General features: G+C 40.6%; 3 protein-coding genes across 4 annotated transcripts; 2 read left to right on the top strand and 1 right to left on the bottom strand.

Moving 5' to 3' along the window:
• Positions 1-376: 376 nt before the first annotated feature.
• On the top strand, positions 377-9696 carry fsd1 (fibronectin type III and SPRY domain containing 1). The gene is made up of 13 exons (XM_038716304.1): positions 377-577; positions 1393-1488; positions 1609-1740; positions 2778-2879; positions 3161-3183; positions 3618-3739; positions 5070-5279; positions 5360-5458; positions 5591-5738; positions 5854-5936; positions 7039-7290; positions 7884-7972; positions 8083-9696. The coding sequence occupies exons 1-13, from the start codon at positions 563-565 to the stop codon at positions 8191-8193; spliced, it is 1482 nt and encodes a 493-aa protein (XP_038572232.1). The 5' UTR covers positions 377-562; the 3' UTR covers positions 8194-9696.
• LOC119900950 (signal-transducing adaptor protein 2-like) lies at positions 9587-19037 on the bottom strand. Of its 2 annotated transcripts, none has more exons than XM_038716306.1 (15): positions 18833-19037; positions 15703-15774; positions 15439-15558; positions 15285-15341; positions 14964-15118; positions 14656-14718; positions 14407-14469; positions 13493-13624; positions 13178-13247; positions 11576-11678; positions 11313-11396; positions 10941-11012; positions 10764-10814; positions 10515-10664; positions 9587-10386 (listed from the first exon to the last, which is right to left on the bottom strand). In XM_038716306.1, the coding sequence occupies exons 1-15, from the start codon at positions 18917-18919 to the stop codon at positions 10322-10324; spliced, it is 1344 nt and encodes a 447-aa protein (XP_038572234.1). In that variant the 5' UTR covers positions 18920-19037; the 3' UTR covers positions 9587-10321. The 2 variants fall into 2 exon arrangements, with proteins under 2 accessions (XP_038572234.1, XP_038572233.1); XM_038716305.1 differs by having other exon boundaries at positions 10941-11015; positions 18833-19035.
• A 2544-nt stretch (positions 19038-21581) lies between these two features.
• LOC119900952 (ras-related protein Rab-11B) lies at positions 21582-25282 on the top strand. The gene is made up of 5 exons (XM_038716309.1): positions 21582-21738; positions 23223-23418; positions 23529-23722; positions 23830-23910; positions 24541-25282. Exons 1-5 carry the CDS (start codon positions 21699-21701, stop codon positions 24684-24686), a joined length of 657 nt encoding a protein of 218 aa, XP_038572237.1. The 5' UTR covers positions 21582-21698; the 3' UTR covers positions 24687-25282.
• Positions 25283-26550: the final 1268 nt, after the last annotated feature.

Genomic DNA, 26550 nt, shown 5'->3' with positions numbered 1-26550 from the left:
TGTCTTGTACTGTTTATTGTACCTACTTTACACATATAGTCTTTTAAATTTGCGTTTACGCTGTAAAGCTCTTTTTTAAAATGTGTTTTAAAATATGTGTAAAAGTCTTTTCAGTTAGACCTCAAACGATTCTCCACCCGCCAAACACAGAATATTTTGATGTGACATTTATTAAGTTCCATTAATTTGACTTTTCAGTGATCCCATTTTCAGTGTCAATTTTTATATATTTTGTTCTGAATTTTAAAAAACAGACAGGTTTGAAGCACAAAATGAATCCTCTCTTCGTGGTATTTGCCTCTACTTTTCTCTGACAGTCCCTGAAGGCAGCATTACTCACCCTCGCAACAGAAACATCAGTACCCAGAATCCTCCTCTGCCGCATGCGCTCTACGCACTACGGCCCATAGGCGTTGGTGGTTGGTGTCCGTCCGAAGATGCGTTGCACTCCGGCAGCATCAGTACCAGCTCCGCCGTGCTAACAAACCAAAAACCGGGGGACGGAAGAGAAATAGCGGCGGTGTTTGCGGCTCGAGCGGCGCCGGTGCACCGGAGCGGCGCGATGGGAGACCAGAAGGTGAGCCGGAGCCGGAGGAACAGGTGTTCCTGATGGGGGAAGCCGTTTCAGGGCGTAGTGTACAAAGGAAGGAGGGGGACGGCTACGAAATTGGGGAGCTTGTGGGTAGGACTCGTGTTTCATGGTGGTGTTTTGTGTTTGCATGAGTGTGTGTCCGGTTGAAGGTGAGGTTTATCTCGTGCATGCTATCGATGACTTTGTTATCGATGTATCGGCAGGGACGGGGGGCCTTTGCGCAGCTCCTCTCGCATCAACAAACATTACACAGTCCTTCAGTATGAATGGGCTTGTTCACTGTGGAACAGCCAGCTCGAGATGAAATATAACGGAAGTGGGATTATATCTGGGGTGTGTGTGATCCGTGTAATCATTGACCCAGTGCGTGTCCAGTCCGTTTACAGTCTGCTGTTCAATGCTTGTGGAGCTGCATTATTAAATTATAAATGCGCATCCTTCCGCCCGTGAAGTGTCCTCCCTCCCTCTCCACTGAGGCTATAGGTCCCTCTCTCTGATCCGATCTGAGGAGCAAATGTGTAATCATGTTTAAAGGGAGCTCAGAGCCTAAAGCTGCATGAGTCCTCTCCAATCCACACACTGATTAGCACAGCCACAGAGGAGCCAGGAGCCAGGCAAGTGTTTGGTTAGAGGAGAAACCTGCAGTCATTCAGCCCTCCTTCCCACAGGCTTTGAGACTACTGATGGAGAATATTAAACTGTGTAGGCTTTGCTTTTTCAGTCGGAGTTAGTGTTATTTTTCTGTTTTAGGTATAACAAAATGTTGATTATTCAAGAGTTAGATGTTGTCTTTTCTTTAGGAGTCTCTGCGTAAGATCACCCACACGCTGGCCATGAAGAATGAGGAGATTTCAAACTTTGTCTGCACTCTGAAGCAGAACCTCGACAACTTGGAGGTACAGAAACAAACACAACTAAAATTAAATCCAGGCAGTTTGTCAGTTTTCCCCTCTGTCAGGGGAGTTCGGCTGAAAAGGCTATATCGTGTATTCAGTCATTTTTGTTTGTGACACCAGGCGAACTCCAACAGAGTCCAGGAGGACCTGGAGGCTGAGTTCACCTCCCTCCACTCTGTCCTGGACGAGATGAAGGAAAACATGGTGACGCGCATCAAACAGGAGCGAGCCAGCCGCACGTATGAGCTCCAGGTAGCTGCTGCTGTTGTCTTTGCATTTCTTTAAACTTGCAAAATAGTAGCAAGCGTATGTATATTTAACCGCTGAAGGTTTGTTTTTACTCAGTAAGATCATTCATGTGTGTGAGAGAAACTTCTTTGGTTTGCAGTTTTTGTCAAGTAAATGAGTAAATGTGAAAAATTTGCACTTTGTGACATTCTCTCTCTCTCTCTATTCATTTCTTGATCACCAAACCAATGATTCATTTTTGCTTTGAAGTGCTCTAAAAGAAAGCCACAGCCCCTTCACCTTTTAGTGTCTGACTAAAAACAATAAAGGTCACAGCTCTACCAGAAAACCTGGCTCTGTACAGGAAAGGTAAAATGTCATCAACTTTTGTGCTTAAACAAAATCAAACAAAACATAATATTTCATTAAAGACTGAACATTTAAAGAAAAGAAGATAGAATCAAATTGGGGAAAAACTAAATGTATCCATTTAAAACAGCCAGTTTGTCGGGTATATAAAGGGAGTAAACAGAAAGTTTGCATTTTAAACAAACAGCATTATAAGAACTCTTTAAATAATAAAAGGACTATTTACATGGTACAGATATTAAAGTATCAAATTGATGTAATGAATCTAAAATACTTCTTGATACTCTTTTTTTTCTTTTTTACAGTTAAAAAAATTCAGTGGTTTAACTTTTTGCTTTGCTTTTAAAGTTTTGTAACCAAGTTGCAAATTTAAAGTTATTGGAGTTTTTTAGGAGTGTTTTTACCACAATCACTCCAGTTTACATGTATTGAAATAAGGTGTTTTTAATTCTCCCCCGGCTCAAAATGCCATCGGCTGTGTACTTCTCAAAGTTCTCTGTCTTGGTCTTTGGTGAAATCATCTAACCCTCTGCAGCCTCAGGACCAAGCCATGACTCTCAAATGATGCAGCTAACACCATTAGCTTCTGCAGGGAGCACAGTGGTCCCATTATTACTACAGACGGACGTGTAAAAAGTTAGTGCATGCACTCTGTATGACTGTGAGTTGGCGTATTTTTTTTTCTTTCTCAGAGTCAGCTGAGTGCCTGTTCCAAAGCCCTGGAGAGTTCAGAAGAGCTGCTGGAGCTGGCCAACCAGACGCTGTGCTCCTCTGAGACGGACGGTTTCACCCAGGTAACCGAGCGACTCGGCTGCTGATGTCACGCTGCCGCACTGCTCCCTCTGCTCGCTGTTTATGACTTCATTTATAATGACTGATGGCGAACGTCCATGTGCATATATACATATTTGATTTAATCTGTCCTTGTTGTGGTGTCATACTACCAGTTACTTTAACACAGCCACCAGCGACTGTTTGTGTTAAATGACAACATGATGGGCTCACAACTCAGTTTTGTCTTCGCTCCGTATCTCTTCTCTCCTTTTTCCTTCCCCTCTCTGCTTCTCCTCTCCAGGCGGCCAAAGACATTAAGGATAGGTATAGTACTCAGTCATCATCCATTGCTTCCCTATTTGCTGTAGCCTCCTTTAACTATTGAACCATCTCATAATGTAGCATGCATGCGTTTAAACGTGTGGCCACCACACCCATTTGGTAGACAATAAGCACTATGGAAAGCTTTCCACTCGAGAGCCTTTTGTCTTTGTGTTTCCCACTGTCTTCTCAAGTCTGTACCATCCTGTGTCAGCCCCTCCCTGGATGACTGCTGCTCCCTCTCTAGCTCCGCTTTTAAATGTTGACCAGGGTGACAAGTTCAGTGGTAGTACCAGGAGTCTAGTTAGTGACCTTTTCTTAGTGAGCAGTAGTCCTAGAAATCACCTGTTTTTGCCTCTGATCCAGTTGAATAACGGGCTACGCTTGTTTCCACTCCGTGTGGTTGTGCGTTTTTGTGTGTCTCTCTTTGTCCGCAGCGTGACAATGGCTCCGGCCTTTCGCCTTTCCCTGAAGGCTAAAGCCAGTGACAACATGAGTCACTTGATGGTGGATTTCAGCCAGGAGAGGGGGATGTTGCAGGGCCTCAAATTTCTCCCAGGTCTGCTCCATTTTTAATCAGATAGAAAAGAGAGTGCTGCAGACAGTGACTGCATGGGTGGTGTAATGTAACCAAGTGCTTCTGCACCAGTACTTTACTCGTATCTCCATTTCATTCTGCTTTGTACTACTCCACTACATTTCAGAGGAAGTTCTTGTATTTTTGCACCATTTATTTAACAGCTGTAGTTACTAGTTAATTTACTATTTAACGTTTTATAAAAAAAAGACAAAATATTTGATATTATACAAATTAGGTCCGAGTTTTCATAATTCTACTACAGCGATTTACTTTATACTCAAAATACAATCTGTAAATTGACCAAGTTAAAAGTATTTTTAACTATTTTTTTTTGCACCAAAATATTTTTTCCCAGTTGTTTTAGGCCTGATCTGTCTTTATAAGATTTGGCCGTTTGCATTGTTACAGACTGAACTGCCCAACAGTATATAAATTAGTTAAAGTAGCTCAACCTCAACAAATAGAAAAATGCTATTTTCACATTAACACATAAGTAATAAAACTCCAGTTATTTAATCTGTATACAAAATTATGAAATGACTATGCATTCTACAGTACTTTTATTTTTGATACTTAAAATCTTTTTGGCAGTTTCAGTATGTGTATATGCATGTTTATGTAGTATGACACCTACAGTATACATGTAATGTGAAAGGGTCGTTCACAGCGACAAAAGCTCAGATAACCTGACTCTGCAGCTGTGTGAGGCTTCTTAACCTCTTTAGTGCACTGGTGTGGTTTTACATTCTACGTAATCACTGGAGGGCTCAGTGTCATTGCTGCCCACTGTTTCAAGCGAAAAAGCTGTGATAAAGCCACAGTGCACAGCTGACATAAGTGAGCGGCTAGCTGCCGATAATAGTTGAACCTTTAGCAGCTAAAGAGCCTGATATTTACCTCCAGAGAACCAAACGGAGATAAATGGAGAGTGAAAACTGGACTTAAATTTGTTATTTGAACACAGACATGAAATGAATGATAATGTTGCTGATTGATGTGTGAATATACAATTGTTTCTAACACCATTGATGCTAGGTGGTGTACCTGTTAGCTTGTTTTAGGGTAATTCTGCCCCCAAGTGGCAAAAATCAGTTGATGCAGTTGTAAAATTATCCCCATGTGACAGCTCACTTCATGACACTTTAAAAACTTGAGTTTTAAAATAACTTTAAAATCTGCTCACCTCTTGTTATTGAATGTTTGACACCGCAGCCGCTTCTGTAGTGAAATAACATTGAAAGTGATGAACAAGAGAAGAGGAACTATGACTTTAGATATTCCTTGTGGACACACTGTCTCTTCTCTCCAGTTCCCCCCACTCCAGAGATCCTGGTCTCAGAGTGCCAGGTGTGCGACAACACGGTGAGTGTTGTTTGGACCTTACCGGAACCTGACAGCAAGATAGACCACTACATACTGGAGCATCGACGCACAAACCACGAGGGTCCACCGCGCATCAGGGAGGACTACCCCTGGATGGTGGTGGAGGGCATACGAGAGATGGAGCACACACTCACAGGTAGGACTGTGAGGAGTTATATGTTGGATGGACGCTGATGAAGCTGACTGCTAAAGGACACTTGTTGTTTTCACTCTCAGGTTTGCGCTTTGACACTCGGTACATGACGTTCAGAGTGAGAGCGTGTAACAAGGCCGTGGCGGGAGAGTTCTCTGAGCCGGTTACACTAGAAACCCACGGTGAGAACTATAGGTCTATGTGTTGTTGGTATTTTGTTTAAGCTTTGGTCAACAGTGCATGAAATGTCTGTCTCTGTTGATGGGAATGTGAATATTGGATTGTGTTTCACATATATAATTTTCTGTTTGCAGCCTTCACCTTCAAACTGGACGCTGCCTCGTCCCACCAGAACCTGAAAGTGGAGGACCTGAGTGTGGAGTGGGACAGCGGTGGAGGAAAGATACAGGAAATCCGCAAGGAAAAGAATCGAATTAACTCCCCGATGCACTCTCCAGCCAGGTGTGTACGAATGTAAACTTGCAGTGTCTTTAAACCTGGACTTTGACTATTGCCAGGGGTCTAAAAAATAGACTGGTTCTCTATTGAGTGATTGTTGTCTACCATCTTTAATCAGGTCGGCCCTGATGTCGCCTAAGAGAGCGCCGGCATCCCGGCCCGGCAGGGACAGATTTACAGCAGAGTCCTACACAGTTCTGGGTAAGAAGACACAGACACTGGTAACAAACAGCAAAGCACAACAACTGTGTTTCTTTATGGGAGCATATCTGTGTTCCCAGGGTTCTGAACCCCTAATCCTGGAGCTGGGGAACATAGATGCAAGCTTGAGGATCAACCTGGATGTTGTGGTCTTAATGCTTCTTAATCTTTTATGTGAAGACCCTGGGAACCCAGAACCATTTGTCATGTTTCAATTATGAGGCATATAAATCCAGGGAACATAGGACCCTGGGAACACAGGAGTGACCCCTTTCTACATCTCTAGGAGCAAAACACACACAGACTGGAGTTAGAGCTGCACAGTTATTTGAAACCGAGCTGTTTTGGAAGCAAAAATTATTTCACTGCTTGAGGTTAAACCTCAGTGAGTGCAGCAAAACAAAGACGAGATAAGAACCCTTGTGCACTGGCAGTGCATCTAACTTTACTGAGTTTGTGGGCTAGTTTCTCAGCTTAGCTGGCCTTGCTACACTAGCCAGTAGCCGCCCAGGGACACTAGTTAGCTAGCCTTCCAAGATGAATGTCACCCTCTTGAGTACACAGGAAGTAATATTAATAATAAAAATAATTTTTAATTGTTGCTATTTCAACAATCTCCTGAATTCCTAACCCAATTCATGATTTCCATTTGACAGTTCTCCTGTCAAACAGCACAGAATAGAACTCCCAGTTGTACCACGTTAACTCAGATTGTCTCAAGCATTTATAAGCAAAACATGTTTTGTAACTAGAGCTGCAACGACTGATCGATAAGGTGTCAACTATTAAATAAATCGCCAACTATTTTGATAAGCGATTCATTGGTTTGGGTAATTTTTTAAAGAAAAATAAAGTCAAAATTCTCTGATTCTAGCTTTTTAATTGTTTTTAAACTTCTTTACTCCTCTATGACAGTAAACTGAAAATCTTTGGGTTGTGGACAAAACAAGACATTTGAGCTTTAGGAAAGACGTTCACCATTTTGTGACATTTTATAGACCGAACAACTAATCGATTAATCAAAAAAGATTGATCAACACTGCAGATTGCGTTGACACTGTTATTCTTGAAACTGATTACCTGGGCTTTTACCTCACCACAGCTGATACCATGATCGACGCTGGCCAGCAGTACTGGGAGGTGCGGTTTGACAAGGAGAGCAAAGCCTTCGCTGTGGGTGTTGCCCTGCGGAGTCTCGGACGATTCGACCAGTTGGGGAAAAGCAGCGCCTCCTGGTGCATCCATCTGAACAACTGGCTGCAGCAGAGCCTCACGGCAAAGCACAACAACAAGGCTCGAACACTGGACTGTCCCATCCCAAACAGTATAGGAGTCTACGTCAACTACGACGAAGGTACGATGAACACATACACACAGTGTCAGAGTCAGTGTTTGAATGATCACAGGTAGTATCACTGTGAAATGTTCTCAAACTCTGAAATAATAAGTCAATTCTATGATTAGTAAATAGACAGAAATTAATCAGTGTTTGAAACCGATAGTAAAAATAAACTGACTTTTATTCATTTATCAAGCATAAGACCAAACAATCCATGGCCCCATCTTCCAAGGTGTTTATCTAATATTATTATAAACCTGGCAAATCTGTTTGAGGTTAGAAACATTGGAAGAACCCTTTCAAGATGGCAGCATAAAACATTGCAGACTAAACAATATAAAATCAGGCAACAGATGGAACATCACTGAAAAGAGATAACTGCTACTTTTCTGTATTTTATACTGTAAATGAAATATCTTTGGATTTTGGACTGTTGATCTAACAAAACAAGCAATTTGAAGAGATCACTGTGTGTACTTTTAATGAATTTTATAAACTAAATTATTAATTGATCATTTAGTTAATTGACGTATTAATCAACAATGAAAATGTTACTTGCAGCCCCACTTTTCTAATATAGAACACGTGTGCTTCTTTATTCTCTCCAGGTGTATTGTCTTTCTACAACGCCAAAACTAAACTGCTGATGCACACCTTCAAAACCAAGTTTCAGCAGCCTGTTATACCAGCTTTCATGGTGAGACACGTTTCTTCAAAAGCTTTTAAATATATCTTAAGTTATCTGAAAGAATCCTCCGTTGGCCTTTCGGGTTTTTAAACTGCCTGTTGATGTGCTGCCCCCTGCAGGTGTGGAACGGCAGTTTCTCAGTAGTTACAGGCCTGCAGGTTCCCAGCGTGGTGCTGAGCGGCCAGAGGAAGAACAGCGGCACCAGCAGCTCCAACGCCAGCCTCACCTAGACGCATCAGCTCAGCCGGCAGGAAGCCTCCCAGCTCCGCTCGACCACAGTCACGGCCGCAGAACATCACCTCTGCTCTCGACTGCGGTCAAAGCCATATCATGGAAGAGTTACATCACTGGAATATGATGGTTTCGCCTGTTCCACATGCGGTGTCTGTGTTGCATGACAGCAAAAATGGCTTTGGGGAACAAGTGTGTCATCTGCGCCCTCAGTGACAGAATTCTTCAGACGTATGACTCTGGCTGTTGTGATTGCTTGGGACACATTAGCTGTAGTCTTACTAGTTCTCTTCTCTCCACACATTCATTTAGCGCTGTCCCGCTGCTGCTAGAGCAATGATTTAGCGCTGGCCGCTGCTCTTCCTTCCTTTCCATCACCAAAACACTCAGCCGTACTGTCGATGCAGCCAGCTGCAGGTGCAGGGTCATCGCCTGTCCTGCCTGCTCTCTCCCTGTGCCTTCCTCCTCATTTCCAAACTGATTGGCCAAATCAGGTGATCTGTACCAACACGCTAATATTTCAGTGCAAGAAATATCCTCCCTATGTCAAGTTAAAACAATGTATTGTGTCAGTCTTAGTATAACCTGGTTGTAACATAGCTTAGTGGTAATTATCACCTACTGAATCTGCCTCTATCCACCAACCAAACTATGTAACCCAACCTGCTCCTAGACAACGCTACTGAACAGAATGTAGTTCATTACTCATTCAGGATGTGTTCCACTTTGCCAGAAACTAATGGGTCATAACAAATTAACAACACATTAGGAATGTTGTATTTATTTATTGCCATGGCATGCAGAGTTAACAGTGTTCACTGCATTTCAGTCTTTGTAGTCAGGTCCCACACTTTGCGTGCAAGAAACTGGGTCCTTTAGCCTCCCGCTAGTTTTAAATTAGAGAGGTGTTGGTTGTGGAGTTATGTCTGACAGCCAGACTCTGCACAGAAAAGCTAGAGGGAAGTTATATTTAGTGAAACTCCATGGATTTGGGAAATTACTGTAAATGTTCAGTTCACCTGACTGCACCCTGAAGCTTGTATGTACAGTATGTGTGTGTCTATACCTAGTAATAATAATACCACTTTATTTGCTGAAGAGGAATCCCATTAATGAGTAGTGGACTGTCGGTGTCCAAATCTAATAAATAGCAAGTAGCCTCAGCTAACAAATTGTATCATGAGAGTTAGCCAGGTTTTGGGGTCCAGCTGTGTGAGAAACAAAAGTGTTAAACTCTGGAAATGGATGTTATGAATTCCTTATTAGTGCACCGCCCGGCCTCTAAGTAGTGTCCATGTCATATTGCTACACATGGTAACAAGTCTTGCTTTGCCGCGTCGCTCCTTCTGTACTGACTAACTGTAGCCTGCAATGCTTTAAAGAAGCTGAGAGTTATGTTTAAACTTTATTTCACATGCTGACATGTCACAATTTATTGTAAATAGTAATTTTTTTTCCACTACAGTGTATCAGTCATTGAGGTAATAAAGGAGTGAGAGCAAGCGGTTGTTGTGTTTTCTGGTTCGACGAGGAATAAAACAAAACAGCAAGAAAAATATAAAGTTTTTTAAAAAAAAGTGCAACACAGGAATACTTCATAAAAAAGTTACAGAACATCATAAAACTGACCGGTTGTGCAGTATGGCACATACTAGAAGTTGCTTGGTCACATGTATGTAATTTCATGTGACTGAAGCAAAGAGTTTTTCCCTTCACTGAAACACAATATGTAATACATTCACATACAGCAGGTCCAGTAACCACAAGCCAACTCGTTTTTTCCTTTTAGAGTTCACTACACAGAGAGGCAGTGGTGTGTGCTGTACAATATATAATCACACAACCCTCAGGTAGAATAAAAATATCCATCTCATAAAGTAAAAATATACAAAGTACAATTCAACAAGTAATTACAGTAAAAAAAAAAACACTGCAACAACCACTCTGATTAGGAAAATGTGCAAAATATACAAGAGAAACATGGCGAGGATAATGTGACATGTACAACCCTTGTTACAGTCAATTCATTTGCTAATGAGTGTCTGAGAAAGGTGAATCAATAAAGTGTTAATCCTCTGTGAGGCTTTCCTGCTGACAGGAGGAGGAACAGGCTCCCACCAGTAGAGGTCACTCTTGACACATCCCCTTTCGTTCCAACTTCAGTTTCAGCTCAGATATTGCTGCTGGAGGAACTGGAGCATATTAGACAATAAGTTTTGACATCACGGCAAGAAAGTAAGATCACTCATGACAGAAAAATATGAAATGAGACTGCACAAATTAATAAATCTAAACGTATGAAAGTGAAAGGTGGACGTACTCTGTCCCAGACTTTCTGAGGGGACTTTCATCCTCATGTCCCAGCTGTTTGTGGAGGAGGAAGAGGAGGAGAATGATGCAGAAGAGGAGCGTTTGCAAAGAGCATGACTTGGAGGCATCATTGCTTTCTTTGGAGCTTTTTTCTCCAGAGCTATAGAGGAAATACACGCAATGAGTCATTAAGAAAGTAAGTAATAATACAGTCATGCAGCAGGAAAGGGGAAACTATTTGAGACAGACAGGCGCTTACGTTGCAGTGGAACATCTGGGGATTCCTCTGGCTCTTTCTCCATTTCCTCCACTGTTTGAGCACAGACTATAGTTAACAACAGCAATGGAAAAAATGAAGTCTCACCTGTTTATGGCTGAATGACAGAAGGGCAAAGGGCAGGAATGATAGATGGACTGACAGCAGAGTTATACTTACGCGTGTCATTCAGATACAAATTGTCTTCTACAGGTTGTTCTGGCACTGGTACAAGGATCGGCGGTCTTAAAGCTACTGCAAACAAAACAAGTAAATTATTACAGGGTTGAAATACTACTCAGATAGAACATCTTGAGAAATCATCTAAAGATCAGCATGTTTGCACTCATGAGCGTGTTAACCGATGTTAGCGTTTAGCTCAAAGCCCCGCTGTACAGCAGTATAGGACATACAACTGACTTACGATGTAGACTAGCCAGTCACTTGCTCAAGATACATTTTTTACTGGATCTGGGCCATCGCTTATGTCGAACCCTGCTGTATGTGTTCATATTTATGTGTTTATTATAATTATATTAATGTGCACAGTACCTGGTTTGGGAGGTATGCTTGGCGGGGCTGACTGGGCCTGCTGAACACTCTTCTCTCCATTTTCATCATCAGACCAAATAAAATCTGTAAAAAAAAGAACTTCAATTAGTTGTGTCTACCTTTTAGTAAATGTACAGTATATGTTTGATATATGGAATAACTATTACACCGCTAAAAAGGTGACTTACACGAAGTGAGTGAGCAAAACAAAGGCAAAAAAAAAAAAAAGTCAAATAGAAAGATGAAAATGTTTTTGTACATACAGATGTTTTTCTCATATTGTTCCTCAATGCTGAGAGGACTCAAAACTCCGTCAGTTTTGTCAACTAAATAGTCGATCACATCATGTAGCGTGGCACAGAGGACCTGCAGCAAAATTAAAATTTTATCCAACACGTCCACAGAACACAAGTGCAGAAGTAATATGTTTGTGGTGACTGAGTTATTTGCATTAGTTCTTTATTTATAATAAAATAAAACTGAAGAAAATAAATCTACAACAACAATAAAAACAAAAAAGCACAGGTGGGATGAAAAAAAACCCAAGGGCTTGTAAGGAAAACCCACCTAAAATTGAAATTAACATGCGACATTACTTGCCACAAATTTACATATTGACTGCATTGACATAAAAGAGACATCAAAACAAGAATAAGAATGACATATTTCCACTGCTTTCATACCTCATTTTCATAGTACTGTGTGTGAGAATCTCTTTTTTTAAAGGATTGTGTGGTTGTACTATAGTGTATAAAAGATCAGCTGATCTGGTGTGATAATAACCATTCTAATTTTTGGCTTGAAGATATACAAGCACAATTTCTTAACATTAAGGGATAACTTATTGCATTTGAACTAGAAACCCATCCTATCTAGAACATTGTTCATATGGGTTATGATGAGCCTATGTTCATCTTTATTTGTAGGAACAATATTGGTAAAGTCGGCATATAAAATGAAGAGTGCTTCTTATGATATCAAAAGTCATTGATGTACAAGAAATAAAAGAGGACCTAATCTAGAAACTGTGTGATGAGTTAAAATAGCCACCATGAGCTTGAAGCTTATTTAATAATTTATTATGATCCACAGTGTCAAAAGCTTTTGACAAATCAATAAATACTCCAACTGTGAATAATTTGTTGTCTAAAGCTTTAATTTTTGTGTCAGCTAATTGGACCAAGGCCATGGAGGTAGAATGCTTTTCATGAAATCTATATTTTTAGTCATATAGTAACTTATAGTAAACCTGGACTGCGGGACTTTTCCATAGGATTGAACCTCCGTTACATTTAAGCCATCGGCAAACATGTTCATACAAAGCTGATTAAGTCAATTCCCCGGTAGGTAAATCTCTCTGTATTTTGGCAGTATACCTGAGTTTAAAAAAAAAAAAAAAAAAAAAAAAAGATGTGACACAGTGGTTGTAGTGTAGTACAGGGAGGCACTGTTTCAGTGTTCAGTTCATTTGAAGATCATCATGACCAGCAGATGTCAGCTTCAAATTTATAGAATGTTACATATTTCTTTCTCACTTACAGAAGAAAAAGTACATGAAGGTGGATGGGAAATCAGCTCTATATAACAAATGGATTTAATGGATTTTTACAGCCAAGGCAGGACCTATGTTGACAAATTAGTTACTGAATTTGTCAGTGGAATCCTGTGATCCATGGACTAACGTCATGTGACATTTTAATTGCCAACTCTGTGTTTACTGCTCAAGGTACGTCCTCTCTCACTTGAACAATAAATCCCCATGAAACCTCCAAACATCAAGTGCAAATAGTTATTTCTTATATCTGCGCCTTAAGTACTTTCATTATTTAAATACCTTAATCTAGACCAGATGTTGTAATACTCACAGGATTGTCAACATCAATGGTGAAGCCCCCGGCATGTTTCCGAGTCACTCGGTAGTGTCTGAATATAGAGCTGATAGAAAAAGACAGAGATGAGGCAATCAAAACACAGATGAAATGAACCAAATCAACTGATTGTAAATTACCCAACACAACAACAACACAGTTGCAAAGATAAGACAGGTTCAGTCCATTTTTTGCACAGATTAATTGATGATACTGAAGTTGTGTTTTAGCGTGAGAATGTGTGAGATAAGTGTGCATGCTTATGTATTAGATGTGTGTGGGTGTGTGCTTTGAGCATGTGTGTGTATGTACCCGCCAAGGTCCTGTCTGGTGCTGACAGCGAAGGACTGTCCGTCCCTCCCAGGCCTCAGCAGCAGGTTTCCTCTCTTGGCCTCTCTCTCAAGCAGCAGCTCTGCCTCCAGACGGGACACATTGTGGTAACAACTGCCAGAAAACAGTGATGAGACATTAGGAAAAACTGCCAAAACTGATTTCCCTAGGTTATTAAAAGTAAGGCTGGGCAATAAAACGATAACAATCATTATCGTGATTTAATTTTCCTTGATATAAATATAACTAATGTTTAATCTGAAACAAATCAGCACTTCCTTTTCCTATTAAGATATTTATTTTATTGAGGAAAAAGGACTACAAAATGATTTTACTCATGCATATTTTTATGTTGATAAAGATTTTATTATTTATATCATTATAATTGTTTTGAATGTTTTGTGAAATGATCCACTGTTTGGCAAGTGTTTGTCATGTTCTGACCATAAAGAAAAGTTTAAAACCACAATTAATCATCTGGTTTCTTCAACTTTCAATCAGGAGCAAAAATTCAACCTTTAAACTAAATCAGCCTTTAAACTTGAAAGAAATAATGATTTGACATTTATCGGGATAAATATCTATATCGAATGATGACAAAAGTCTTGTCTGAGATTCAAGACAGCAATGACTGAGCTGAGTGGTACTTTCTAGAGATACTCCAGTCCAGATATTTTGAATTTATTTTGATTCAATGTCCAGTTTATTGGACAACCTAAAAATCACCAAATGTGAAGATACATATTTTTCCCTGGACAGTGATGCTATGCAAAGGGTGATCACTTTGTAAACTGTTGGGGGCAGGTGGAACAACATGACTGCAAAGATGCAGAGACCCAGACGTCTACTGCTTCTAGACAAGGTCTGAAATTGGGTAAAACCACATATTTACTCACGCTGGCAGGTCTGCTTGGAGGTGGATGTAAGGACTGGAGTTTGTGACAGCAGGTAGAGGGACACTGAAAGATTTCACACAAAACCAAAGGCATGTGGGAAAGAGTCATTAAATACTAAAATACTGGCAGATAGCTCAAGACCATTTTAAATGGCCTTCAAAATGCTCCTCTAAAATGTCAGTTTTGGTAATGTGAAGTCGCCAGCTTTTCACTCAAGCATCAGTACATTCGAGTTTTGTTAATACTTACGCTGGCATGTCTGCTTGGAGGCTGGTGTGAGGCGTGGAGCTGGTGACAGCAGGTGGAGGGACACTGAAAAAAAACCAAACACATGTTTTAATAAGAAAACAAATAAGAAGCTGAATTGAGTTGTTACATTTTTTTTTTTTTTTTTGCTTAAAAAGGCAGATACATAATGCCTTTTATGTCCTAGATTTTGTTGATACTGTGATCCAAAACAAGGCATGTGGGAAAGAATAATGAAATACTGCCAGACTTTAGAAGTCTCCCGTTTTTAACTTAAAGAATCAGTAAATCCGAGTGTTGCTAATACTCACACTGGCATTTCTGCTTGGAGGCTGATATAAGGACTGGAGTTGGAGCTGACAGCGGATGGAGGGACAGTTTTTATCCTTTCCTTTTCCTTTTCTATAACCTCTTTTAGCATTTGGATCTGGCCGGGCAGCAGGTTGAGGGAGGATGGTAACGACAGCTGCAGGGAGACACACATTTGAAATTATCTGTGCACATGAAGGCTGCAATTATCAATATTTGGCCTGATGTTCATTACATCTAAACATCAGCCTGCTAAACCTAAAACATTTAAAACAAGTTACAGTGAGTGCTTATTGGTGAGCTAAATGTTATACACCACAGACCTTAGCCACAGAGTGAATAAAGCCCTTCCACAGCTCACGAGTCTCAGCATTTGGGCACTGTGGAGACAATGAGGGGAGAAAAACTGTGAAAATGGGGAATTACTTTGAAAAACAGAGAATGATTTACATCTTTTCTATATATATATTCCCTCACAGTAAATTTGATGTTTTCATCCTTCATTTGGAAGTTGAGCCTGGCTGCACCTAAATTACGATCGTAGCTGCCGTCATCTGTTATTGAGATGAATCCACTGAGATCAAGTTTCTCTATGTACTGATGAAACACACACACACACACACACACACACACACACAAAGACACATGGAGTGACATATAATTCCCAAGTGTTGGCTTAATAAAGAACAAATTTAATTTAAAAAGAAATAAAGGAAAAAAAAAAAAAGAAAGATTACTTACATCAGCATCTCTCTTCTCATTGAAGAAGAACAGTGTGCTTCCACACAGACAGGTCCACAGTTTCCGAGATGTCTGCGCGCGCGCACACACACACACACACACACACACGCACACACACGGAAAACAGAAAAAAATAATTTATGAAGAGGAATATCAAAGAAGAAAACATTTCTTGGAATTGAACTTGATGACTCAACAATTTGTAACCTCAACAGAAACCAATGTGTGATTTCTAATATCTATAAACATGGAATCAGGAACATGCAGCAGTTTCCCGGATTCCTTTGTGTGTATAGGTGTGTAAGTCGTGAGTACTGCATGAATCAGAGTTTGTTATCACCATTTGCTATTTCAGGTCAAAGCCACCCCCCAACGCTGTTTGTGGCTCTCACTGGAGTGTATACAGTCTCATTTCAGTGAGGGAGGAGCTGAAGAGCAAACAGGATTTATGATTTGCAAAGCCTGCCATGCCAGTTTACTGTCAGTTCCTGGCTTGCTCTAATCTTTATGATACAGTGAGCAGAAAAGCAGTCAGACCAGTTGGAGAGAGAGACAGGTGCTGTTTACTGCCTGCTGAAAAATCCAAGTCCACACAACTTAAACTATACAATAACAGACAGGCTGCTCCTCCCATGGACAACACTTGACATTCCCTGAATGTCTACCTGTGCATTAAGTGTGTTGACCAATGCACTCCCACAAAGGATGAATAAAGTATTAATGTATGTAATTACGCTGCAGCTTGTAATTAATTAATTAAGCACAGGCGAGTATATTAAATGATCAAAGGTCCACCAGAGCTAGAATATAAAGTGCAGCAGAGTTCCTCTGCACACCACCATAAATCAGTTAATTAATCAAACAGGTGCTGAATGACTGATATTTAAAACAGATTAAGGTTGGCGGGAGTGTTAGGAAGAGTCTCCCACCAACAACAACAGCAGACCTATTTCAAACATATAAGCAGTCACGAGTGTGTTTACATGCAGACAAGTATCCTTGTTATGATCGGGTTTTTGGAGCATCCCAGTTGTGTGTGTTGCGCATGTAAACACCATATCCTGGGTTTGAGAAACCTGGATATGCTACCTGGACTACTCCAACAGAAAGCAGGACACTGTGGCATGTAAACATAGGTCTAGATCCACCCTAACCTCACAGGGAAAACTCAGACTTTTGATGCTGATGATAGCCAGTCATGCCATTTTACCATCAGAAATGGGTTGCCACAGAGTCAATGCCTGGTCCACTGCGGTTACTTCTTTATACGATATATAAATAACATAATTCTTCCTAATCAATGCTTTAATGTCCATTTTTTTCTCTTGAAAAAATTTGATATGCCCAAGGCTCCACTGACACTCTTCAGACTGCCTTGGATGCTTACCTATTGTCACTCCTTAAGCAGATTAGTTTTAAATGCAGAAAAGACCAGTTAAATGGTACGTCTCTGGAGCAACCAGGGGTTAAGTGTCTTGCTCAGGGACACATTGATGTCTCACAGTGGATTCAAGCCCAGGTCTCTCACTCCAAATAATAAATATCTATCTCATGTTTGTTAGTGACTACAGATAACGATCCACTAACTACTTAACCTTAGATATCCCTCATGCAGGCCTTTGCACGAATATTGGCAGAACTGGTTTTAAGTAAAAACTGCAAACTGCCCTCAAACTGGAGTCTTACATTCTCCTCATTCCTGTTCTCAAGTCTCTCTTAGAAAAGTTTAAAAGGAAAAGAAAAGATTAAATTCTAAAAATGAATAAATTACACACCTTATCCAGGTCTCTGAACTTCTTCATGTGTACATTGAGATGGGCAGATATAGATAGATAGATAGACAGATAGATAGACAGATAGATAGACAGATAGATAGACAGATAGATAGACAGATAGATAGACAGAAACTTGCCTTGTATTCCTGTCCCTGTTTACTTAACATATACAGAAGTGTATAATTTATTCATTTTTAGAATTTAATCTTTATTTAATCAGGCAGTCTCATTGAGAGCAACATCGCTTTTCTAAGAGCAACCTGAGAACAGGAATGAGGGGAATGAGAGCTTGAGGGCAGTTTGCAGTTTTTCCATTGAAAAGGTGCACATCACCTGCCCGAAACCAGTTCTGCCAACATTGGTGCAAAGGCCTATGAGGGAATAAGATTAAAATAGTTAGTGGATTGTTATCTGTAGTCACTAACAAACATGAGATGGATATTTAGTTTTGACTTAAAGGAAGTCTTTCTGCTCTGGTTAGAGCCAGTTTGTGCCGTTATGTGAAGGGAATAGTACACAGCATTGTACACAATCTTCACTTTCTTAGTAGTCTCTCATATATAGAATAGCCTTCATTTCTCAGAGCAAGAGCAGACTGATGAGTTTCAGGAGAAAGTTCTTTGTTTCTGGCCATTTTGAGCCTGTAATGGAACCCACAACTGCAGATACTCTAGATACTCAACTAGTCTAAAGAAGTTTTATTACCTCTTTAATCAGCAGTTTTTAAGCTGTGTTACCGTGATTGCAAAATGGTTTTCTAATGTTCAATTACCCTTTTAAAATTATGAACTTTAGATTAGCAAACACAACATGCCATTGGAACACATGGCTGATGGTTGCTGATAATGGGCCTCTGTAAGCCAAGTAGATTCCACCACAAATCAGCCTTCAGCAACAACAGTCATCTCCAACATTAACAATGCCCACAATGCATTTCTGATTAATTTGATGTTATTTTAACATTTAAAACCTTATATTTCCTTTATCAGGAATATGTGATGGACATTTTTCATGATTTGCAACAAAAAAAAGACAGAAAAAATGTTCTACGCAGCCCATACACACATTAAACCCTACAATCTTTGACAAAACCGTATCTTTCCTGCTCAACATCCAAACCATGTAGGACTAATCTTTGTTTAACATCTCTCTTCCGGTCCTGATGAATTTTAGATGTTTCTCTTACATTTTGATAACACAGATAAAACCCACTGATAACCATCAGATACAAAAACTAGAAAGTCCCAATGATAAGTAGCTTTTTTGCAGTCAGTGTCACGTGTTACATTGGACAAACTTGTCTCTTACAGTCAGCACAGAAAAACAAATCTCTCCACCATTGTCTCCCACGCTACCTTCTCTCTGAACGACCTCTTCTCCAGGTATCCCTCATAGTAACACGTTGGCAGCTGGTTCCTCTGTCGCCCTGGTCGCTTTGCCATCACGAGGAGTGTAGATGTCTTAAATAAATCACAACTTATTCACAGAGTTGACCACACTACGTAGTAGATTCCCCCATTGAAATAAAGCGAATAAATAAGCTGGCCATTATGTTCAGAGGTAGCAGAGCCCTCACCGCTGATTGGTCGATGTGTGGAGAGGGCGTGATTTTCTACAGGTGGAATTTCTTTTTACGTCTTTCTCGATGACAGAAATCACCTGCCTGCAGGCCTGAAACTAACACCTGTACGTTACGTAATATGATGTCTTTAGGAACAACAGGCAACACACCTATGTGTAAATGGGACTGGGTAAAAGGCTGTGATGTTAACAGAATAACATTTTCATATTACCTTATACAGCTGTTATACAGCTGGTCAACAAAAGTCTTGACGCAATCAAATGGTGCAGTAAAGTGTCTGTTATTGATGAAAGCGGGCTATCAAGTCAAAGTCATAAAAGCCTGGTTGTTGCAATACAGTTATAATATAGATAAGCGTGTAGTTGACTGTGTGAACCAGTCAGTATAAGATATTTGCAAGGGGTTATACTGTAGTTGTCAATGTCACCACCTTTATGCAGTGGGAAAACCTTAGCAGCTTTTCATTTCACCCGTACCGGTGTTATATTGAATGTGTATGATGAATAGCAGCCCGGATGAGAACTAGATGGTCCCCTCCTGCTGATTTTCTTACATTTAACTTGCAATTGCGTAGTGCACACTTCACCTGACCAGGGGAAAGGGAAACGTTCATATTAGTGTCAAGAGGTAAGATGGCGGCTCCCTCTGCTGGCTGGTAGGAGGAAGTTGTTGTGGTTTGATCAATAGACACTTTAGGCCTAGCCATCAACCGGACATTCGGGGGACAATAAAGCGGGACAAAATCCTTCAGAACTTAAAAAACGCATTGGACTCATAGTAGAGAACAAGAGCTGTAAACCATTTGTGTACCAAATACATTGACAAAACCAGTGGTTCTCAATGTGGAGTCCGGGGACCACCAGGGGGTCCATGAGGGGGCTCAGGGGGCCACAGCAAAAAGGGGAATAATTTATTTTCACTAAAATTTCATCCATAAGCAACACAATGACAGAATGTATGACTATTTTTGTCATTGGTTTCATACACTTTATGGAATTAAACATCTAAAAGCAAAAATCCTATCAGATTGGGGACCCTGTGACACAGTCTTATAAAATGGAGGTCTAATTTGTGTCAGTTTAGGGATCTTTGACGTGAAAATATTTTAGGAAGGGCAATGGTGGTTATTTTTAATTGTTCTGATCAAAAGTATTGCTAGGGACAGTTCAGTAGCCGCTGGATATTGGTAGGGACATGTCCATACTAAATTCTATGCCCTTGCACCGAACTAAAACTAACAACACTCCTGCAATAAATCCTACCTTCATGAAGATTAAATTGTTATCATTAGTATTATTCAGAGAGGTGCTGAAGGAATTGTATTGTGCCACACTAAGAGGTGTTTTGTGTACATCAATGATGTAAAACTGAACCTTATATTTCCACTGCACACTGAGAACACATAATTTATTTTGCTGCCTGAATCTCCTCAGTAAATTGTTTGGGTTTCTTTTAATGACAGTTTACCCTTTCAGACCTTTAAATTCTAGCATCCCCAAATCAGACTTTTACTGTACAGTGATCGCTGTTGTTATCTCTATCTGTCTCTGTCAAACCATCAGCTGGAACCAGGGCCACCCATAAGGGAGGAAAAGGGGAAAGCTTTCTGGGGCCTAACTGCTAGGGGGGCCCATGCAGTCCAGCACTAATGATGTTCATCCTACATATATGCAAAGATAACCAAATTTTATTTTGAACCAAATTACTCACCATTACTTATTAAAATTACTAAAAAACACAATATAAAATACATTTTATTTAATGTTTCTTTAGTAAAATATAACCTGTTTTATAATCAAAACCCTCTCTCCTGAAAATGGTATGAGTAATGTTTGTTGTACCTAATGTCAAAACATTAAAAGTGCACCGCAAGCAGCAGGCCAGGTATGTGTTTGTGTAGGAGATAGAGAGAGAGTACAGCATGCCTTGACATGAGTAAAGCAGATTTGCGAAGGGCCCATTTACTGGACCTTTTCAGGGGCCCAGTCATTTCAGTGGGCAGGCCTGCCTGGAACATAAACTATCTGCAGTCCTCCACAGCTGCCTGGCCATGACCAATGTCTCTCAGTGGCGCTCCTCACAGCAGCAGAGGATATGGAGGAAGGCAGAGCCTCTGTTCTGGTTTTGGTTGTTTTGTCTACTAACTTACTACTAAATTGCCAGTATTTCCAAAGACAAGAAGGAACTCTTATAAAAAGGTAGGCTATCCATTTGTCAAACAAAAAAAACAAACAATTTATTGAAATGGCAACTATTAAATAAGAGACAACAACTGACTTGCAGTCTTGGGCACGGTATGATTTAGTATCAATATAATGAAAAGATGGTTTTGTTGTAATCCATCAAACATAAGAAGCCTAATCAACGTTTTTATTTTAGATCTATGGATGTGACAATGTGGGGAGCATAATTAATAATGACTTTATAGACATTATAGAAACAAAAACACGCAATGGCAAATGTTTTACTTCATTACTTCAAGCCTACCTAAGCTACATACCGGTGAGTCACGTGACGGCGCTGCGCGTCCTGCGCAATGTGCGCATTGTCTTCTGTCATCTTGGCACAACACCCTGGTCAGGGCAGGGAATTTATATTCTGTCTTCACCACAATCTCAGAAAGGTGACTGTATCAAACAATGGGGAACAGAGACGACGAATATGATTTCTTGTTCAAAGGTAAGCGGAGCAGAAACTGCCCATAGATACGGTTGTTTGGCGTTACCTAGCAGGGGAACTGGCTAAGCTTGGGTTAGCATGCCTGCTAGCTGTGCTAACGTCAGTGTTCGGGTCTAAACAGCTGGCGGTGGCAGCTAACTGTAAGTTAGCTAGCCAGACTGTTTTCTTACCAGCGTGTGACTCCTCATTTCTAATTAACTGCACGTTTAACTTGTACTTAGGTTGCGTTAGCGCTTGTATTTGTGTCAAGGTTTGCTGTAAATCATTTCTTTTGCTACATGGATGTTACAGAAAGTAACGTCAGGGCGTGTGGTGAGTTGGCCCAACAGGCTAACTTATAGTAACGTTAGCTAATTAGTCTAACGGATTTGAGGGACTGCATTTGCTGTAATGAAATTCAACTTTGTTGTCATTAAAGAGAAGTTGTCCTTACATATAACCACACTGTAAAACTTAGCGATCCCAACAGGAGCACCAACAGGCCCCCTTTCTTTTGACTGCCTCATGAAATCAGGTACAATTAATGGAAAAGGAAACGAGCTCCCTTCGTGGTAGACCTGCCATTCAGTCTAAACCTGTCGCCCGGGGGAGGGCACTCACTCCATATGAAGTGAATGAAAAGGAAACTGTAGTGTGGCCAGTTTAAGTTAGTGCTTCAGGTAACGTTTCACACCGAGCATCCCAAACACTGCCTTTGAGGGCATAAATACATACCAAGCAACTATAGATGTGACCTGACCACTGAGTCACTGGTAACATGGTCCTTTTACGCCTTCAGTTTCCTGACAACATGTTGCTGACTCTTTTAATCGATGTGGTATTTTCCTGAATAAGAATCAGCTTGTTATTGTGTTGTCATGTCGAAGCACTCTGCCACTACATGAATCACATGAGGGCGTGTGACTAAGTTGTCCTGCTCGGATTTCAAAGGATGAGAACCTGACTATTCCTTTCAGCTTGCAAAGAAGAGAAACCACAGAGCGTTTTGTAACTTCTATGACTGAGTCACAAGCAATCCTTTGTAACACAAAGCAGTTAACAGGAGAGAGATCGGCTTCCATGGCCCCCAAAGTAATTTTATGCCAAATCATTGATTGAAGTTTGGATGCAGGAATTTTAATATTTCACTGACAAGGAAACTTGTACACACATGCTTAAACACATCTATTTAGTAATTAAGTAGGAAAGAGGCCCAGGTCTAGTGTGGCAGCTGGAAAATGGCTGGAGATACTGATGACTGGTAACAACGACAGGAACAGAGGCCTTGAGAAACTGTTGAGTCAGATTTTGCCCGAGAGCTGGCTTTTTCCTGCTTGACTCCCAGCAGGGCAAAGTCTGATAAATTGTTCTCAGTGCGGGAAAAAAAGAAAACAAGTCAACGCTTTCATTCTGCCAGAAAATGACCATGACTCAATAATAACCAGACTATAAATCATCCTTGAGTGGTACATGTGCATTATTCAAATGTTTCGTTTTGGTTGCAGTCGTACTAATCGGAGACTCAGGAGTGGGGAAGAGTAACCTGCTGTCCCGTTTCACAAGAAATGAGTTCAACCTGGAGAGCAAGAGCACCATTGGGGTGGAGTTCGCCACCCGCAGCATCCAGGTGGATGGCAAGACAATAAAGGCTCAAATTTGGGACACAGCTGGACAGGAACGCTACAGAGCAATCACCTCAGCGTGAGTGTTTTCTGTCTGTGTGTGTGTAAACGAGCGTATATTGATGCAAATGTTACATTGGAATAAAGATGGTCCGGGTATTGTACTCATCTGGTTTATGCCGCCGCCAGGTATTACCGGGGTGCTGTTGGGGCTCTCCTAGTCTACGACATCGCCAAGCACCTGACGTATGAGAACGTTGAACGCTGGTTGAAGGAGCTGAGGGATCACGCTGACAACAACATCGTCATCATGTTGGTTGGAAACAAGAGCGACCTCCGACACCTCAGGGCAGTGCCCACTGATGAGGCTCGGGCCTTTGCAGGTAAATTATTAAATGCTCTGGTAATAAAGAAGGCCAAGACAGACTTTATAATCTGTAAAATATTCTGAACATGTTTAAAATGTATTTTTTCTCTCTTTCAACATTAGAAAAGAACACTCTCTCATTTATTGAGACATCAGCGTTGGACTCCACAAATGTAGAAGAAGCATTCAAGAACATTTTAACAGGTAGGAAAAGTAAGCACCCAGTGCCACGTATCATGTGACGTCTGATCTGAAGATCTCAACGTTGCCAATGTGGTAGTGTGACGTTGTTGCGCTATGGTGTGGACAGGACATTTCAGTATATATTGTAACTGGCTTTTATTTTGAAGGTTGCAGTTAATATTTCCGCTATGATGTTTTTATTTTTATTTATATCAAACATTATGGAACGGTTTTAATGCGTTTCTTTCCATGAATGTGTTTACGTTTATAATGGTATTTATGTGACGGGGATATTTCTTTCCTAAGAGGACATGTTAGAGTTTCACCACGGGAAGTATAGAAGACACTTTATTTGGCGTCTGACGTCTCTTCCTCTTGCTTCCGGGACTTTCTCTAGAAGACCTGTTTCTGCTGTTGTAGCTGCTAGTGAATAAATTGCTCCAAGATAATCCTGAGACACGTGTCCTGGCTTATTATACAACACAACGCAGAGTCAGACCCGCTACACATATATTACATTTCCAATATGACGGCATTAGTTATGTCGGTGCCACAGCTACATGTGCTGAAAAATCAAACCACCTGTGAGAAGTTTAAACAAATGAGCAACATTGCTGTGTTTTTCTTTCTTTCTTGAATTTCACTCTGCAGAAATCTACCGCATCGTGTCGCAGAAGCAGATAGCGGACAGATCGGCACACGATGAGTCTCCAGGCAACAATGTAGTGGACATAAGTGTCCCCCCAACCACGGACGGGCAGAGGGGCAACAAACTCCAGTGCTGCCAGAGCCTGTGACGCTCCGTGACACTCATCCTGCACCTCTCCACATCCACCTCGACATCACAACACCTGTGCACTTTTTTTTTTTTTTGACCCTGTCGCTCTGCTCACGGCCAACTCTCGTCACGCTGTCCTTGATTTTTCTTTCCGCCTTTCATTCTGTTTTACATAGGACGTTTAAAGTCACTCGTGCTCTTCTCTTCTGCCATGAAAGAAAACTTCAAGAAGCCTTTATGTCACTTGGTCAGTCGAGTTGTCCATGGAGTCAATGTGAAGGTTCCTGCACTGCAGGAACGAGGCAGTGTCTGCTGTCTTAATGAAGCCTGTGAAGTGAACCAAACTCAACTCAGTCCTGTGCAGGGAGGTTGTGAAATACATTTCAATGGTTACCACTAGATGGTGCTGTGTAAATAAACTACAGGCAGTTACTCCAAACTGGTGAAGCAGTATTATGCATCTGACAGTGTGGTTCTTCTATCTTTCTTCTTGCATCAGAAAAGTTATCAAGCCATAAATATCCTCATTATGTATTTATTGAAGAATATTTGGCTTAAGTTGTCATTGTTTTACTTTAAGAACTGTACAAATTTACAATAAAATTCTTAAAAGTAGTGTGTTAGGTTTATATCTTCTTACTGAAAACTAAGTTTTCTCTGGTTTTAAGATAAGACCTTGCTAAATACATTTACACAAGTACTTCACCTGGTAACAGTTTTGAGGTACTTGTAGGAGGGAGAAATACTCTATACAATTTGGGCATGCATTTTTGAGGCAGGCACCTAAGCCAGAGGCCTAGTGACGAAGAGGTAAAGGAAAGCTCGGAATCTTGTTTTAACAAGTTGAGATGAGTTGTCTGGGTAACTTTGGAGCATGAATTATTCCTGGTGCAATATCATAAAGGTTATGATACAATACGATTTAGATCTCTCTGTGGAAGCAGTTAATCAGAGTGTCTGCATCTTCTGCAGCTGAGGGTACAATCCGTAAGAATGAAGGCAGATCAAACTAATTTTGATCACTAAGCAACACCCACTAAAAACATTCAAACTTTTAAAGTGTTTTTCTCCTTCCTGGGGAGACTGGTTGTTTGTTCACCAAGGCAGCATACTGAATATTTTGAACTGGTGTTTTTTTAAACTAAGCTGCTTATATTTTTGTGGATGGGACGAGGAGATTGTGTGACTCTCCGCAGTAGCATAACTTGACATCAGCAGTGGTTTGTGCCCATTAATCCTGATGAAAAACAGACTTACAGTAATGACATCTCATCCTCGCTGGACTAAGAGGATGATCTGTAAACAGCCGTGTCATACATGTCATAGCATCTCTACTGTAGTGTTGAAGTTGGACTCCACTACCTGAGCCCATTTTACCACACAACAAAATAACTTCAGTGCACTACGGAGAACAGATGGATGGGGATTACCATTAACACAGCTAAACAATCTAAACAGGAAAACAAACCACCTGAATTTATGTTCACCTATAATTTATCCTTATATTTCCCCTAACATTTCTTGGCTGATACCAGCCATCAAAAACAACATGTAGAATTAAAAGATGACAAAAATGGTATACAACATTAACATGTTTATTTGTTCAGCAAAGAAACAATAAAAACAATGATTTCAAGTCCCTTTCTGGATTTGAACTGTGGGAGTTATATAAAGTATTACATTATGGTTAAAGTATAATAACACTTAAAACTCTTTGGAGACACCAGGATCATGCAGCTCTTATAACGCTGACATGAATGGGCATGCAGCCAAAGAAAGAGCAGTGTTGCATACTTTGTAGGCCACTTTGTACAGACTTTCAGCGCTATAAAAAAACTGGTATCATCATCATCATCATAAATGATCTGGGGCTGTGCAAGTCA

This window comes from Micropterus salmoides, unplaced genomic scaffold, assembly GCF_014851395.1.
Source record: "Micropterus salmoides isolate LMB-PRFRI ecotype aquatic unplaced genomic scaffold, ASM1485139v1 Ms_hic_scaffold_13, whole genome shotgun sequence".
NCBI classification, from domain to species: domain Eukaryota; kingdom Metazoa; phylum Chordata; class Actinopteri; order Centrarchiformes; family Centrarchidae; genus Micropterus; species Micropterus salmoides.
The sequence above is the reverse complement of the archived record's forward strand: the minus strand, read 5'-3'. Positions and strand labels throughout refer to the sequence as shown.